Genomic DNA, 16,764 nt, shown 5'->3' on the forward strand with positions numbered 1-16,764 from the left:
GTGGAGTTGGTGGATCCAAAAATTTTCTCTTCTCCTTCTCGCCGTGGTGTCCCACTCGGTGTTGACTTCTATGATTTGGAAGGTAACATTATCAAAAGAATGTTTCGTTGAACGAAGATGTCTTGTGAGAGGACAGTTTTTGTTGGTTTTGTACCATGAACGATGGTTATTGAGCCGAATATTAAATTTGTCCATTGTTTCTCCCACATACTGAATGCCACATGTGTCACATGTTAATAAATAATATATATATAAATTGAGTTCTCCGTTTTACAGTTGGAATTTGAGTAGATGGTATAATTTTGTTTAGTAACGGAGCTGATGAAAGAACTGCTTGTATTGGCAGCTTTACAACACAAGCAGTTCCTTCGACCACATTGTTTGTAGCAACCGGGAGATGGAGTAGGCTGCTTTGCTAATACAGATGTCACTAATTTGTCACGGATGTTTTTAGGTCTTCTGAAGGCCATGACTGGTGGTGAGGAAAATACTTTTTTAAGATTTGAATCATTTTCTATAATTTTCCAATGCTTCTGAACAATGGAAGACACATTTTTAAAATCAGGATGGTAAGTGAGTACAAGGGGTGTTCTGTTAGCTGCTTTATTCTTATCTTTGTACTCTAGAAGTTCTTGGCGACTAGTTTTGTTTGCTCTTTCGAAAGCGCTATCAATGATGTTGTTATTGTATCCTCGAACAACTAGATGTTTACGTAGTTGTCCAAGTCTAGCATTTTGCGTATTTTCAGTAGAGCATATTCTCTTGATTCGCAATGCCTGGCTGAATGGGATGCCACGGGAGCAGTGTTTAGGATGGCAACTTTTAGGAGAAAGGAATTGATGTTTGTCCGTTTGTTTGGTATGAAGGTCCGTTATAATGGTTCCGTTCTTGATGTAACTCGTAGTGTCGAGGAAGTTTATTTTCTCCATAGATGATTCATATGTAAATTTTATTGAATGGTGGAAAGAGTTACAGTGTCCTAGAAATTCATTAAGATGTTCTTGTGAATCTGTCCATTTGAAATCAATATCGTCAATGAATCGGAACCATGATAAGGGCTGGTATGGAGCACTAGCCAAGAGGCGTTTTTCAAGTTGGCCCATAAATATGTTGGCATATGACGGGGCCATTTTTGTGCCCATACTAGTACCGTCTATCTGGAGATAATGTTTTTCATTGAAAGAGAAGTTGTTGTTCTCTAGCACTAGTTTCAGAAGTGTAACAAGGCACTCAGTTGGAGGATTTTTTTCACTACGAGTGTTCCATACCTCTTCACACGCTGCTATTCCTTCGTCTTGTGGAATGTTGGTATATAAAGAAGACACGTCCATGGATGCAAGTATAGTATTGCTTGGTAGAGGATTGAGGCTTTCCATTTTCTTTAGATAATCAGTCGTATCTTGGATGTAAGAGGGTAGTTCTTTCACATGAGGTCTTAGATGATGGTCTAAAAATTCTGATATCTTTTCAGTTGGATGACTATTTGCTGAAACAATTGGTCGACCTGGATTGCCCGTTTTATGTATTTTAGGCAACATATAGAATCTTCCGGCCTTTGCTTCGTTCTCAAGAGGTCGGAGATAATCAAAGGTGTCATTGTCTATATGCTTTTTGTCGAACATCTCTTGAAGGATGGTGTTGATCCTTCGAATATTATTTAGTGTTGGATCTGTGGTTAATTGTCTATAAAAAATGGAGTTTGAAAGTTGGCGATTTCCCTCTGCTATGTAATCTGTTTTATTCATGACAACCACAGCGCCCCCTTTGTCGGCAGGTTTTATTACGATATCCTCTTGATCTTTTAACGCTTTCAAAGCAATGCTTTCTGACTTGGATAAATTATAATTTCTTGTATTTGTTATACAGGACTTTATATCAGACCTCACGTAGGTAATGAATGACTCCAAGTTATCATTTTTACTCTTAGGTGGTTTCCATGAACTTTTTTTCTTAAATTTTGGGATGGGCGTGACTTCTTCATTGGTGTCAGTATCTGAATCTGTTAATCCAGCTTCTTCAAGGTTTTTCTTGCCCCTATTGTAGAAAAAATCTTTCAAGCGTAAACGTCTAGCGAATTGGTCTAAGTCCTCGTCTAGCTGAAAGTTATTTACATTTGATGGGATAGGACAGAAGTTTAAACCTTTACTTAAAAGAGATTCTTCAGCACGTGTAAGTTCTTTAGATGACAAATTTACAACAATGCTTTCAGTTTTTTGTTTCCGTCTTTTGAATTTTCTTTTTCTAGGGACCTTATGGTTTGTTGTATTGATATCATTCATATCCTGATTTAAATAGACAGTGTGAATTCTATCTCTTTGAAATTTATTCCTTTGTTTTTCTTTATGTTTGGATAGTTCAATTTTTTCAATATCTGCGAGGCGACGTTTAATTATTGATAAATCGTCACGTGAAATGTTACTATTGTTGATGATATCTGATATTTCATTTACAATTTGTTTGTAATTTGTGGTTGTAAAAGAAAGTAACAGTTGAAGTAGCTGGATTGAACAGTTAAACAGAATTTCATTCCAACGGCTCATGAATCTTTTGGATTTATGTCCCGGTGCCTGGGGACTCACTTTGATGTTTAAACCTTTTGGTACAGTTCTACTTTGAATATATTTTTTTAAGTTTGATAAATGATGTTCAGTTTGTAGTTTCTTTTTAGTTAAAGATCTTAATTTCTTGAAATGCTGTGCGCTATCCATGTTGTAAAGATAGCGATAGATTTGAATGGATTACACAAACATTTGTGAAATGCGTGCTACTGAAGATAATAATATAAGTGCCTATAAATAGCAGCACATGACATACAAATCTATGGGAGTGTGGATTAATCAGTACAGAGATTAATTCAATTACACAAATAAAATTATAGATTGCCTAACAATGTAATTTTAACACACTATTTAGTATGTAAATATAAGAATGTTTAAAATATTTACAAAATGATGAAAATAAACGCAATATTTCGCTAGACTAACTAGCTTTATCAAGCGTGCATCTATCCAGGTGAAATCGGATGTAGATGATAAGAAACTTTTGCAGCTCAATGTATATGTTGCACTTGAATTTAGCTGCCTAGAAAATAATACATAATTTGGATGAAGTTCAAGATTTTTACAAAATTGGTAGTTGAAGTTAGCAACGTCCATTGGCCAATATTACAGGATAAAAAGGACGATGCTGTGTACTAAATTAGTCTTTATCTTTCCTGTATCTTTTCTCATCTTTTTCGTTAAGACCATCAGGTTCTAAAGTGTGGAGTTGGTGGATCCAAAAATTTTCTCTTCTCCTTCTCGCCGTGGTGTCCCACTCGGTGTTGACTTCTATGATTTGGAAGGTAACATTATCAAAAGAATGTTTCATTGAACGAAGATGTCTTGTGAGAGGACAGTTTTTGTTGGTTTTGTACCATGAACGATGGTTATTGAGCCGAATATTAAATTTGTCCATTGTTTCTCCCACATACTGAATGCCACATGTGTCACATGTTAATATATAAATTGAGTTCTCCGTTTTACAGTTGGAATTTGAGTAGATGGTATAATTTTGTTTAGTAACGGAGCTGATGAAAGAACTGCTTGTATTGGCAGCTTTACAACACAAGCAGTTCCTTCGACCACATTGTTTGTAGCAACCGGGAGATGGAGTAGGCTGCTTTGCTAATACAGATGTCACTAATTTGTCACGGATGTTTTTAGGTCTTCTGAAGGCCATGACTGGTGGTGAGGAAAATACTTTTTTAAGATTTGAATCATTTTCTATAATTTTCCAATGCTTCTGAACAATGGAAGACACATTTTTAAAATCAGGATGGTAAGTGAGTACAAGGGGTGTTCTGTTAGCTGCTTTATTCTTATCTTTGTACTCTAGAAGTTCTTGGCGACTAGTTTTGTTTGCTCTTTCGAAAGCGCTATCAATGATGTTGTTATTGTATCCTCGAACAACTAGATGTTTACGTAGTTGTCCAAGTCTAGCATTTTGCGTATTTTCAGTAGAGCATATTCTCTTGATTCGCAATGCCTGGCTGAATGGGATGCCACGGGAGCAGTGTTTAGGATGGCAACTTTTAGGAGAAAGGAATTGATGTTTGTCCGTTTGTTTGGTATGAAGGTCCGTTATAATGGTTCCGTTCTTGATGTAACTCGTAGTGTCGAGGAAGTTTATTTTCTCCATAGATGATTCATATGTAAATTTTATTGAATGGTGGAAAGAGTTACAGTGTCCTAGAAATTCATTAAGATGTTCTTGTGAATCTGTCCATTTGAAATCAATATCGTCAATGAATCGGAACCATGATAAGGGCTGGTATGGAGCACTAGCCAAGAGGCGTTTTTCAAGTTGGCCCATAAATATGTTGGCATATGACGGGGCCATTTTTGTGCCCATACTAGTACCGTCTATCTGGAGATAATGTTTTTCATTGAAAGAGAAGTTGTTGTTCTCTAGCACTAGTTTCAGAAGTGTAACAAGGCACTCAGTTGGAGGATTTTTTTCACTACGAGTGTTCCATACCTCTTCACACGCTGCTTGAACACCCCTTGTACTCACTTACCATCCTGATTTTAAAAATGTGTCTTCCATTGTTCAGAAGCATTGGAAAATTATAGAAAATGATTCAAATCTTAAAAAAGTATTTTCCTCACCACCAGTCATGGCCTTCAGAAGACCTAAAAACATCCGTGACAAATTAGTGACATCTGTATTAGCAAAGCAGCCTACTCCATCTCCCGGTTGCTACAAACAATGTGGTCGAAGGAACTGCTTGTGTTGTAAAGCTGCCAATACAAGCAGTTCTTTCATCAGCTCCGTTACTAAACAAAATTATACCATCTACTCAAATTCCAACTGTAAAACGGAGAACTCAATTTATATATTAACATGTGACACATGTGGCATTCAGTATGTGGGAGAAACAATGGACAAATTTAATATTCGGCTCAATAACCATCGTTCATGGTACAAAACCAACAAAAACTGTCCTCTCACAAGACATCTTCGTTCAACGAAACATTCTTTTGATAATGTTACCTTCCAAATCATAGAAGTCAACACCGAGTGGGACACCACGGCGAGAAGGAGAAGAGAAAATTTTTGGATCCACCAACTCCACACTTTAGAACCTGATGGTCTTAACGAAAAAGATGAGAAAAGATACAGGAAAGATAAAGAATAATTTAGTACACAGCATCGTCCTTTTTATCCTGTAATATTGGCCAATGGACGTTGCTAACTTCAAATACCAATTTTGTAAAAATCTTGAACTTCATCCAAATTATGTATTATTTTCTAGGCAGCTAAATTCAAGTGCAACATATACATTGAGCTGCAAAAGTTTCTTATCATCTACATCCGATTTCACCTGGATAGATGCACGCTTGATAAAGCTAGTTAGTCTAGCGAAATATTGCGTTTATTTTCATCATTTTGTAAATATTTTAAATATTCTTATATTTACATACTAAATAGTGTGTTAAAATTACATTGTTAGGCAATCTATAATTTTATTTGTGTAATTGAATTAATCTCTGTACTGATTATTCCACACTCCCATAGATTTGTATGTCATGTGCTGCTATTTATAGGCACTTATATTATTATCTTCAGTAGCACGCATTTCACAAATGTTTGTGTAATCCATTCAAATCTATCGCTATCTTTACAACATGGATAGCGCACAGCATTTCAAGAAATTAAGATCTTTAACTAAAAAGAAACTACAAACTGAACATCATTTATCAAACTTAAAAAAATATATTCAAAGTAGAACTGTACCAAAAGGTTTAAACATCAAAGTGAGTCCCCAGGCACCGGGACATAAATCCAAAAGATTCATGAGCCGTTGGAATGAAATTCTGTTTAACTGTTCAATCCAGCTACTTCAACTGTTACTTTCTTTTACAACCACAAATTACAAACAAATTGTAAATGAAATATCAGATATCATCAACAATAGTAACATTTCACGTGAATTTTAAACGTCGCCTCGCAGATATTGAAAACATTGAACTATCCAAACATAAAGAAAAACAAAGGAATAAATTTCAAAGAGATAGAATTCACACTGTCTATTTAAATCAGGATATGAATGATATCAATACAACAAACCATAAGGTCCCTAGAAAAAGAAAATTCAAAAGACGGAAACAAAAAACTGAAAGCATTGTTGTAAATTTGTCATCTAAAGAACTTACACGTGCTGAAGAATCTCTTTTAAGTAAAGGTTTAAACTTCTGTCCTATCCCATCAAATGTAAATAACTTTCAGCTAGACGAGGACTTAGACCAATTCGCTAGACGTTTACGCTTGAAAGATTTTTTCTACAATAGGGGCAAGAAAAACCTTGAAGAAGCTGGATTAACAGATTCAGATACTGACACCAATGAAGAAGTCACGCCCATCCCAAAATTTAAGAAAAAAAGTTCATGGAAACCACCTAAGAGTAAAAATGATAACTTGGAGTCATTCATTAACTACGTGAGGTCTGATATAAAGTCCTGTATAACAAATACAAGAAATTATAATTTATCCAAGTCAGAAAGCATTGCTTTGAAAGCGTTAAAAGATCAAGAGGATATCGTAATAAAACCTGCCGACAAAGGGGGCGCTGTGGTTGTCATGAATAAAACAGATTACATAGCAGAGGGGAATCGCCAACTTTCAAACTCCATTTTTTATAGACAATTAACCACAGATCCAACACTAAATAATATTCGAAGGATCAACACCATCCTTCAAGAGATGTTCGACAAAAAGCATATAGACAATGACACCTTTGATTATCTCCGACCTCTTGAGAACGAAGCAAAGGCCGGAATATTCTATATGTTGCCTAAAATACATAAAACGGGCAATCCAGGTCGACCAATTGTTTCAGCAAATAGTCATCCAACTGAAAAGATATCAGAATTTTTAGACCATCATCTAAGACCTCATGTGAAAGAACTACCCTCTTACATCCAAGATACGACTGATTATCTAAAGAAAATGGAAAGCCTCAATCCTCTACCAAGCAATACTATACTTGCATCCATGGACGTGTCTTCTTTATATACCAACATTCCACAAGACGAAGGAATAGCAGCGTGTGAAGAGGTATGGAACACTCGTAGTGAAAAAAATCCTCCAACTGAGTGCCTTGTTACACTTCTGAAACTAGTGCTAGAGAACAACAACTTCTCTTTCAATGAAAAACATTATCTCCAGATAGACGGTACTAGTATGGGCACAAAAATGGCCCCGTCATATGCCAACATATTTATGGGCCAACTTGAAAAACGCCTCTTGGCTAGTGCTCCATACCAGCCCTTATCATGGTTCCGATTCATTGACGATATTGATTTCAAATGGACAGATTCACAAGAACATCTTAATGAATTTCTAGGACACTGTAACTCTTTCCACCATTCAATAAAATTTACATATGAATCATCTATGGAGAAAATAAACTTCCTCGACACTACGAGTTACATCAAGAACGGAACCATTATAACGGACCTTCATACCAAACAAACGGACAAACATCAATTCCTTTCTCCTAAAAGTTGCTATCCTAAACACTGCTCCCGTGGCATCCCATTCAGCCAGGCATTGCGAATCAAGAGAATATGCTCTACTGAAAATACGCAAAATGCTAGACTTGGACAACTACGTAAACATCTAGTTGTTCGAGGATACAATAACAACATCATTGATAGCGCTTTCGAAAGAGCAAACAAAACTAGTCGCCAAGAACTTCTAGAGTACAAAGATAAGAATAAAGCAGCTAACAGAACACCCCTTGTACTCACTTACCATCCTGATTTTAAAAATGTGTCTTCCATTGTTCAGAAGCATTGGAAAATTATAGAAAATGATTCAAATCTTAAAAAAGTATTTTCCTCACCACCAGTCATGGCCTTCAGAAGACCTAAAAACATCCGTGACAAATTAGTGACATCTGTATTAGCAAAGCAGCCTACTCCATCTCCCGGTTGCTACAAACAATGTGGTCGAAGGAACTGCTTGTGTTGTAAAGCTGCCAATACAAGCAGTTCTTTCATCAGCTCCGTTACTAAACAAAATTATACCATCTACTCAAATTCCAACTGTAAAACGGAGAACTCAATTTATATATTAACATGTGACACATGTGGCATTCAGTATGTGGGAGAAACAATGGACAAATTTAATATTCGGCTCAATAACCATCGTTCATGGTACAAAACCAACAAAAACTGTCCTCTCACAAGACATCTTCGTTCAACGAAACATTCTTTTGATAATGTTACCTTCCAAATCATAGAAGTCAACACCGAGTGGGACACCACGGCGAGAAGGAGAAGAGAAAATTTTTGGATCCACCAACTCCACACTTTAGAACCTGATGGTCTTAACGAAAAAGATGAGAAAAGATACAGGAAAGATAAAGAATAATTTAGTACACAGCATCGTCCTTTTTATCCTGTAATATTGGCCAATGGACGTTGCTAACTTCAACTACCAATTTTGTAAAAATCTTGAACTTCATCCAAATTATGTATTATTTTCTAGGCAGCTAAATTCAAGTGCAACATATACATTGAGCTGCAAAAGTTTCTTATCATCTACATCCGATTTCACCTGGATAGATGCACGCTTGATAAAGCTAGTTAGTCTAGCGAAATATTGCGTTTATTTTCATCATTTTGTAAATATTTTAAACATTCTTATATTTACATACTAAATAGTGTGTTAAAGTTACATTGTTAGGCAATCTATATATATATATATATATATATATACAAAAAAAAGTTTCTTTTCAAGCGGTGTACAGAATTATATATTAAAAATTTAATACACAAAAATTAAAGAGTTTTAAAACTCTTTTTGTGTATTTAATTTTTAATATATATATATATATATAAATATATATCTAGTTATTTGTAGGTTGGCAGAGGTAACCAAAAAATAATCTATGCAAAAAATGAGTTATCTATGATACTATCTAGTTGAACAACATATTTCGTTGAATCTATCTAGTTGAACAATATATGTCTTTGAATCTATCTGTGTGTAAATATTTAAATTTGGGTTTAATAATAATAAAGCTGTGGTCAATACTGCCAACAAAATCATCTCGAATAACTGCAATAGTAAACATATTACGGATGATCAGTCGGAATGTTACTATTGGAAAATTAGAATTTGCCAACTCGAAAAATTCGAAAGGTTATCGAGAATCAAATTACTACAATAAACCTTTAGAATTATAGTGAGTAATGTTCAAAACTTAAACTACACAGCGTTTGTACCTAGAATGGATAAAGCAATAGAATGTTCCCATCTTGTAGATTCTGAAATGGAATGCCTTTCGGTGCTCGTTAAAAATCGACAGTTAGACAGCATGCTCTAACAAGTAATCCACTAGACTATTTAAGAATTCGGTTTGCCTCTTTTACTGTAGTTTTTAAATGCTTTTTTTACCTTAGGAGTAGATGTATCACCAGAAATACGACCCTTCCAAATCTGATCCATCGTTGTTTGACATGCAACATGTCCCATAAATTTCTGCAGTACGAACTTTTCAGTAATTCCAAAAATTGTAGTCGAATTATATCTTTTCACGTTCGTCACCAATAGTTTGCGTGCGTACTGTTTATTCATGCAATATAATTCTGTCATAACATTGTATGCAAGGTCTTCATAACTTCTGGGAGGAAAAAGATACAACTTTAAAACGTAATAATTGAGTTATTGTATTAGTCGTGTACATGAGAATAAACACGTATCACATTTAAACGTACGTACATTGTGGCATAATTAACGGTTTAATCTCGCCTAAAATTCGAATTATTTTAATAAACATATAATCATATTATCTACCTTATATCGGGTTTTTTTCGCGTCTGCTTTTTTTTTTGCGATTTCATGACAAAATGGGCATGTTAAATTTTCACTGTGTATAATTTTCGCTGAATGAGAAAACACACGCGAAAATATAACTGCATCGCATTGTTATAGATGAAAGTAACACAACATTGATTGACTGACAGGTAATCGATAACAGATATATACGGGTAACCCAAACGAAAGTACACAGAACTTTTAAGGAACGTAAATTAATTATATGTACACTGGGGCATGCTAAAAATTGAAGGTTTTGATCAATACAAATATCCTTGTAAAAGTGATTATTTTTATTATAGTTTTACATTAAATGCCTATTGTTTGGATTATGACACATATCAATACAATAGCTCGTCACTAATAAGCATCTGATTGTTGTGTTGTCAAAAGGTGTGACAGGCATGTTTAGCTGATTTAATTATTGTGAAAACAGATATTTTAATTAAGTTTGCTCATTCGTGTGATCTGTTGAAACAAACAAAAGACTATAATCAACAGTATGCATTATATATATATAATATATAAAACTGTCAAATTTTGATAAATCCGGTAATATGTAGGAAAATTTACTCGGGGTAAAATTTTCGCGTTTCTTTAGCTACCGCGAACAAAGCGAAAATTAAACACACGCGAAAAAACCCAATATACGGTATATAAATTGTGACCATACTCTTAATCACCAGGATTTTCTTTCTTTTTAAATGTTTTTTTTCTTACAGATATTAGCTTTACAATTTCATATTCAAACCAAAATGTTTTTTTTTTCAATATTCAGTAGGTTCGCGTCGGCTTCTAAATTATTACGTTTTCTGTTTTAAGCTGTAAGGCGATACCACTGCTGGTGGTCCGTTGGTTCCCTAGAGGAATATCAGCCGAAAAGATCGGGTTCTTACATGAATTATTATATTCTATTCTTAAATATTCCGTTTGTTAAAAAATATATTAACTTGAGAAAAAAAGGCAGAATTTACCCTAGCTAAACTTGGCTCTTCTTTTTAGCTGCCTTTTGGTCATATAGATAATATGACTTGCCCTAAACACAACATAGAAGTATAGCGTCACGATATGATTTTCAGTATGTAGTACGTTTTATACTGTTTGATTCTAGCGCTACTGATAATTTCTATGTCTGGCATACAAATTCTATTCAAAGTATCTCTAATGAGGTTGTTTAGGATTATCCAAATTTTATTAATCTTTGAACGATGCTAAGGCACTACCATCTTTTTTTTTTTTGGGATGGAAACACTGCTTTGTTCTCGCAAAAAATAATTTTACTAAAATTTTAACTTCAACTAAAAACATGCTAGAACAAGACATTTTTAAACTTTACGTGATACTCATAGTATTATAAGACGTATTTAGAATATTTTTATTGTTAAATACCCGAACTTCTAGCTTACCTAGAGCTTTCCAATAAGGCAGCCTTTTCGTCCATTAATGCTTCTTCACCAGCTTTTACAGCAAGCATTTGAGCAAGTGAACTTGCATATAACGCAGACCCTAGATGCATTGATTAAAAAATACGTTTATGTAAAGTTTTTAATTTTCCTCGGAGTTCAGTATTTTTGCGATTTTACTTTTTACATGTACTTTGACAGCTTGAATACTTTTTTTAAAAAAGGCAGTCACAGAACGTTTCATAACAATTACAAATACATGTGTAGCTTTAATAAAGTTTAGGTAAACACACTTGTGGTAATAATTAGGAATTGTCTTAGTAAATAAACAACTATATAAATCTATTTTGTGTTGTCGTATTTAAAATTATTAAATGTAAGATAAAACCCTATATACATGTGTAGGCATTCCATGGAATTTTTAATGTTAAAGCCAAATAATTGCTTTTTATAGGAAATCAGTACACACATTCATTTTAATCCAAATGTCCGTATATAAGCTAAAATTAGGAATAAAATTGCTTTTCATTCCGTACACAAACAACTAAACAGCGGTTCTCTGTTCATAGACAGACCCAGTGGATTACATCAACAACTATGAAATTAACGTTAAATATGACAACTTAATATTGTTTTGATTTTATTTATCCTGCAATTCATAACATAGTTACGAAAAGCTATTAACCATGTTAAATATTCGCGTTCATTATCCATTTACAATTATTAAAGATTGATTCATATCCATTGTAAGACAATTTAATACTTACATATATAATCGCAGTCTTCCTTTTTCCAAAACAGTATGGCCAAGTCTACTCGGTTCATAAACACTGCCCAGATAAACAGGTGCTTGAAAATATCTTCTATTCTTATTACGTCTATCTTAATATCATCCGCATCACCTGCAAAAGTTTTGTCCTCAACATGTTGTTTTAGAGGGAGAATTTCATAGCAAGTATTATGTTAAGAATATCAATTAAAAAGTATAACATTTGCTAAAATAAGGGAATTTGTTGGACAGTTAGTCATTATGAAGAAATTATCTACATCGCATACTCCATATTTGTTGTCAACTCCATCTTACCGGTAACTACGAAAATATTAAAGAATCAATATGACATTTAACTTGTTATATCAGAAGCCCGGTTCAACGCGTAACGAATTGGTTTAAAACAAAAACTATTTTATTATCACGTTTCAGGTTTTGTCAAACGGATAGCTTCTTGGATACTATTGCACTTTATCAGTAAATTAAGCATTCAACAAGAAAATGAACTAACACAAGGGTAGATATCAGAAATTTTAAACCATTTAATTGATATAGGACCAACACAGTACATGAAATTAAAACATGAGCACTGTATTTCGTTTACATATTTTGAAAGGATAGAAAATGTCGTCACTTAAAAGTAAAAGGAAGAAAAAGAGAAATATTTTCTTTTACGCAAAAATTCTAGTCTGAAATCAAAATTTCTTACGGATGATTAAGCCCTTTCGTCCGCTTTTTGGGGTTTCAATCAAATATGTATGTAAACAAAACATAATAATTATATTGATATGTATATAACAGTTTAATTCTTGATTATAATTTGTCTGAGAAAACAAATGTATCCGCTGGGTTCAGTATTGAAAACGTTTAGATCCAGGCCACTTGAGGACAATTTGATTTTTTATATGAATAATTCATTTGCACGTTATATATTGTCCACCAACTTTTACTTATCAATTTTTATTATCAACATCATTCTATATCAATCATTGATGTCTATTTATTTCTAAAAATTTAAGAAAGTTTATGCGAAAAGATTGAACGTACTTAAATATAATCAGAAACTATAATTTTAATTTTCTCGGTTTTGAAACTATTAATCTAGAGAAAGTACGTTAAACACTAGACCAATTTTGTAAATATGGTATTTGTCAATGAAACTATCTAGGTTTGTAATGATGTTTCAGTTCTATTATTTAATATAGACTCTAAATGGCAAATTTAGATATTGTTTTCTCGTGTATTTGACATTTGAAAAACATTTGAACAGTAATAATGGATATTTCTTTTAGTTTTTAGGAATGTTTTAATTCAACATGTTCAGATTAAAATTGTTATGGATATTTGAATGGTAGATATATCGCATTAAGTCTCTTGTTACAAGAATGCAAAATATCTATGCATGTCAATTTGTTTGTAAGTTACAAACTTGGCAAGTTCAATAAAGAAAAGATAAAATCGTTAACGAAATTATTTTTCCAAACTTTGCTCTAAAAAGTCCATTTTACCTTTATTCTGAATATGAACTTACAATAAAAAGAGCAAAGACTATATACAAATATGTTACATTTTCACTTAAATATATGGTTTTGTGTGAAGGTTAATAAGAAAACAAAATTGATGCACATTGAATTTATAATTAAAGTTAGTTTTTTGGGTTTTGGCATTATTAAATGCAAGTTATAAAATGGCCGCATTTTCTTGCCAAAAAATTCACAAATATTTCAATATTAAGAGCTTTTACTACACCGAATAAAACTGCGGAACACATCTATGATTGAAAAACAAAATAATATTTCAATCATAATATATGACAGTTTGTCAATGTTGCTATTCTAAAAACTTAATACTTGTTCGAGCGTGAACTCTTTTTTTAAAAAAGAAAATTGTCATAGAAATAAGTATAAAAAAAACGGATTTACTTATTTGTCGCAATGAACTGAACTTCCAGAAAATTCCATAGTGTTAAAATTCGATACTTTCATCCATAAATGCTGTATTACAATTGGCTTTTGTTATTTGGCAGGGTTGCTTAAAGTTTAATTATATATACTTGTAATACGAAAAGGCAAACCACAGATGGATGTGATCATGTTCAAACAATCACACGATATATTGTGCATTCAAAGGGACTGTACTAAATGGACCAAAACATTTAGAAAATGTAATTTATATTATCTACCTGATATTAATCTATCATATTTACCAATGCTGATGCATTCGTAATGTTGATGACAGCAGATTTAGACAAATGTGCACGATATGCAGACTGTGTATCAATCTTAACGCATCAGACATGCGTTTGTGTGTGATTTTTGCGTTTTTTCAACAGTTTTGAATTTAAGAAGGATAATAATGATAATGATTATTTATTTTGACTTTTCTTTAAATTTCCTTCTTTTATAACAAATATACTTAAAGTTAGACAACAGTTGTTGCATTAAAATTGCATTAAAAAAATTAAAAAGTTGACTTATTAAAAGTCCTCGAAATGGATAAAACGCGAAAAAGCTGACAAAAAGTCCTCAGATTCCTTTTTAATTAAGTAATAAACATAGTTCATATACTTTTATGAAATTTTAAAGAACATTTTACTCCTAACAACAACCATAATAGCCTTATTTATCGTATCAAAAATAAGCTAAAAGAACTCGCCAAGGAATTTGTTTTGTCCCGGCTGGTAAGGCTGCTTATAATATCATTATTATTTGACGTCAATTTTACATTGAGGTTCTGCTAAAGGAAATCACGAAATCACCAATATTCCAACTGACTCCATATTCGGAAAAGAACATCTGTAACAAACATAAACATTTACCTACCTCCTTACAAGCAAAACCAAATAAAATGAAAGTTAAAACTATGTGCTGGCTTCCGAAACTGCACAAAACACCTTACAAATATAGATTTATTTCGTCTTCATGCAATTGTCTCACTATTTAACTGTATAATCTACTTACAAGTACACTTGGTACAATCAAAAACCTAGTAATAAATTGATCAAATAAGGCCTTTGAAAATAGTGGAATTAATTACTTTTGGAGTGTCAAAAATTCTTTTTACTTGATAAATTGCATGCTTATATTGGTCATTTCGAATCTGTTAAAAGTTTTCATTTTTCTACCCAACATACCATTTTGTCTCATAATCTTATTAAGAAAATATTCACACACCTAATTAAATGGAGACTTAAAAAGTCAGAATGCGAACATATATGTTCAAACTCTTTTATGTCATTTTTTAGTAACCACATACAAAAGAACTATGTAGATTGGACCTGCTTTGATACTATGTTTGCTCTTGAATATTTACTAGATAACATTTTTGGTTGCTATGGCGATTCCGTATATCGTCAAGTCATCGGAATTCCAATGGGGACTAACTGTGCATCACTTATTGCGGACCTTTTCTGTAGTTATGAGTTACAATTTATGACTCAAATCAGCAAAGACCCATCGAAAAAACATCTGATACAAAAATTTAATAACACTTTTAGATATTCGAATGCTATATTGGGTCTCAATAATGACAACTTCAATATGTACACTAACGAGATTTATCCTGCCGAACTGACTTTAAATAAAGCTATTACGAACAATGAACCATGCCCGTTCCTGGATTTTGATATCTATATCTTTAACGGGAAGCTTCATACCAATATTTATGATAAAAGAGATAATTTTTCATTTCCCATTGTTAATTATTCATTTTTAGATGATGACGTTCCCTTGTCACCATCATCTTGTGTTTATATATCTCAAATTTTTCGATTCGATCGTGTATGTTAAAACGTAATTGATTTTAACGAAAAAATTCTCTTTATTACTGACAATTTATTACACCAGGGTTTTCGATATTACCAACTAGTCAAAACATTTACTAAATTTTATCATTGGTACAAGGACATCATTCGTAGATATGAATCAACATGTAAACATCTTATACGTTCAGGTATTTCATATCCAATCTTTTATGGTAATATTCTTTACAAAGCACAAAGATGTCGGCATTCACCTTTAAACAGACTTATGCAGAAAGAATATAGTTACGATACTGTTGCCAGGTCATTGAATATGGCGTATTTTGGTATTAATATTGATTCTCTCATAGAGTCTTGGCATCGGAAATAAACACATTTATTCTAAAACCAGTTGTTGGCAATATGGGTTATGTTCTTCTCATATATTTCATGATGGTATGATACTAAACCCCTAACGGGAGGTGCTTGATATTCATATCATGAAAAAATAATCTTTCAATCAGTTTAATTGAGGTCTGGAGCTGCCATGTCAGTTACTGCTAGTAGTCTTTTGTTAATTTATTTATCATTGTCATTTTGTTTAGTTTCTTTTTTTACCTATTCTGACAGCGGACTCGGACTTCTTAAAAACTGAGTTTTACTGTGCGTATTGCTGTGTGTTTGTTTTTTACATTGACTAGAGGTATAGGGGAGGGTTGAGTTCTAACAAAACATGCTTAACCCCGCCGCATTTTTGCGCCTGTCCCAAGTCAGGACCCTCTGGTCTTTGTAAATCTTGTATGTTTTGTAGTTTTAGTCCATTTATATGATTTGGAGTTTAGTATGACGTCCATTGTCACTGAACTAGTACACATTTTTATTTAGGGGCAATCTGAAGCTGTCTTTTTGACATATTCCCCATTTCCATTCTCAATTTTACTGTATAAACGCTTCTTAAATAAAATAATTTACGAAGTGAATTATCA

The 16,764-nt window shown here is 33.0% G+C and overlaps 1 protein-coding gene across 1 annotated transcript in view; it reads right to left on the bottom strand.

Annotated features, from left to right (window-relative positions):
• Nucleotides 1–16,764, bottom strand: part of LOC127716180 (transient receptor potential cation channel subfamily M member-like 2) — a 67,658-nt gene that overhangs the window by 31,327 nt on the left and 19,567 nt on the right. Inside the window, exons 12-14 of the mRNA XM_052222305.1 lie at nucleotides 12,038–12,172; nucleotides 11,274–11,373; nucleotides 9,448–9,673 (exon numbers count right to left, since the gene is read on the bottom strand). Of these exons, the coding sequence (XP_052078265.1) occupies nucleotides 9,448–9,673; nucleotides 11,274–11,373; nucleotides 12,038–12,172 (461 nt within the window). The remainder of the gene's footprint in view (nucleotides 1–9,447; nucleotides 9,674–11,273; nucleotides 11,374–12,037; nucleotides 12,173–16,764) is intronic.

The sequence above is a fragment of the Mytilus californianus genome, unplaced genomic scaffold (genome assembly GCF_021869535.1).
Source record: "Mytilus californianus isolate M0D057914Y unplaced genomic scaffold, xbMytCali1.0.p SCAF_9, whole genome shotgun sequence".
NCBI lineage: Eukaryota > Metazoa > Mollusca > Bivalvia > Mytilida > Mytilidae > Mytilus > Mytilus californianus.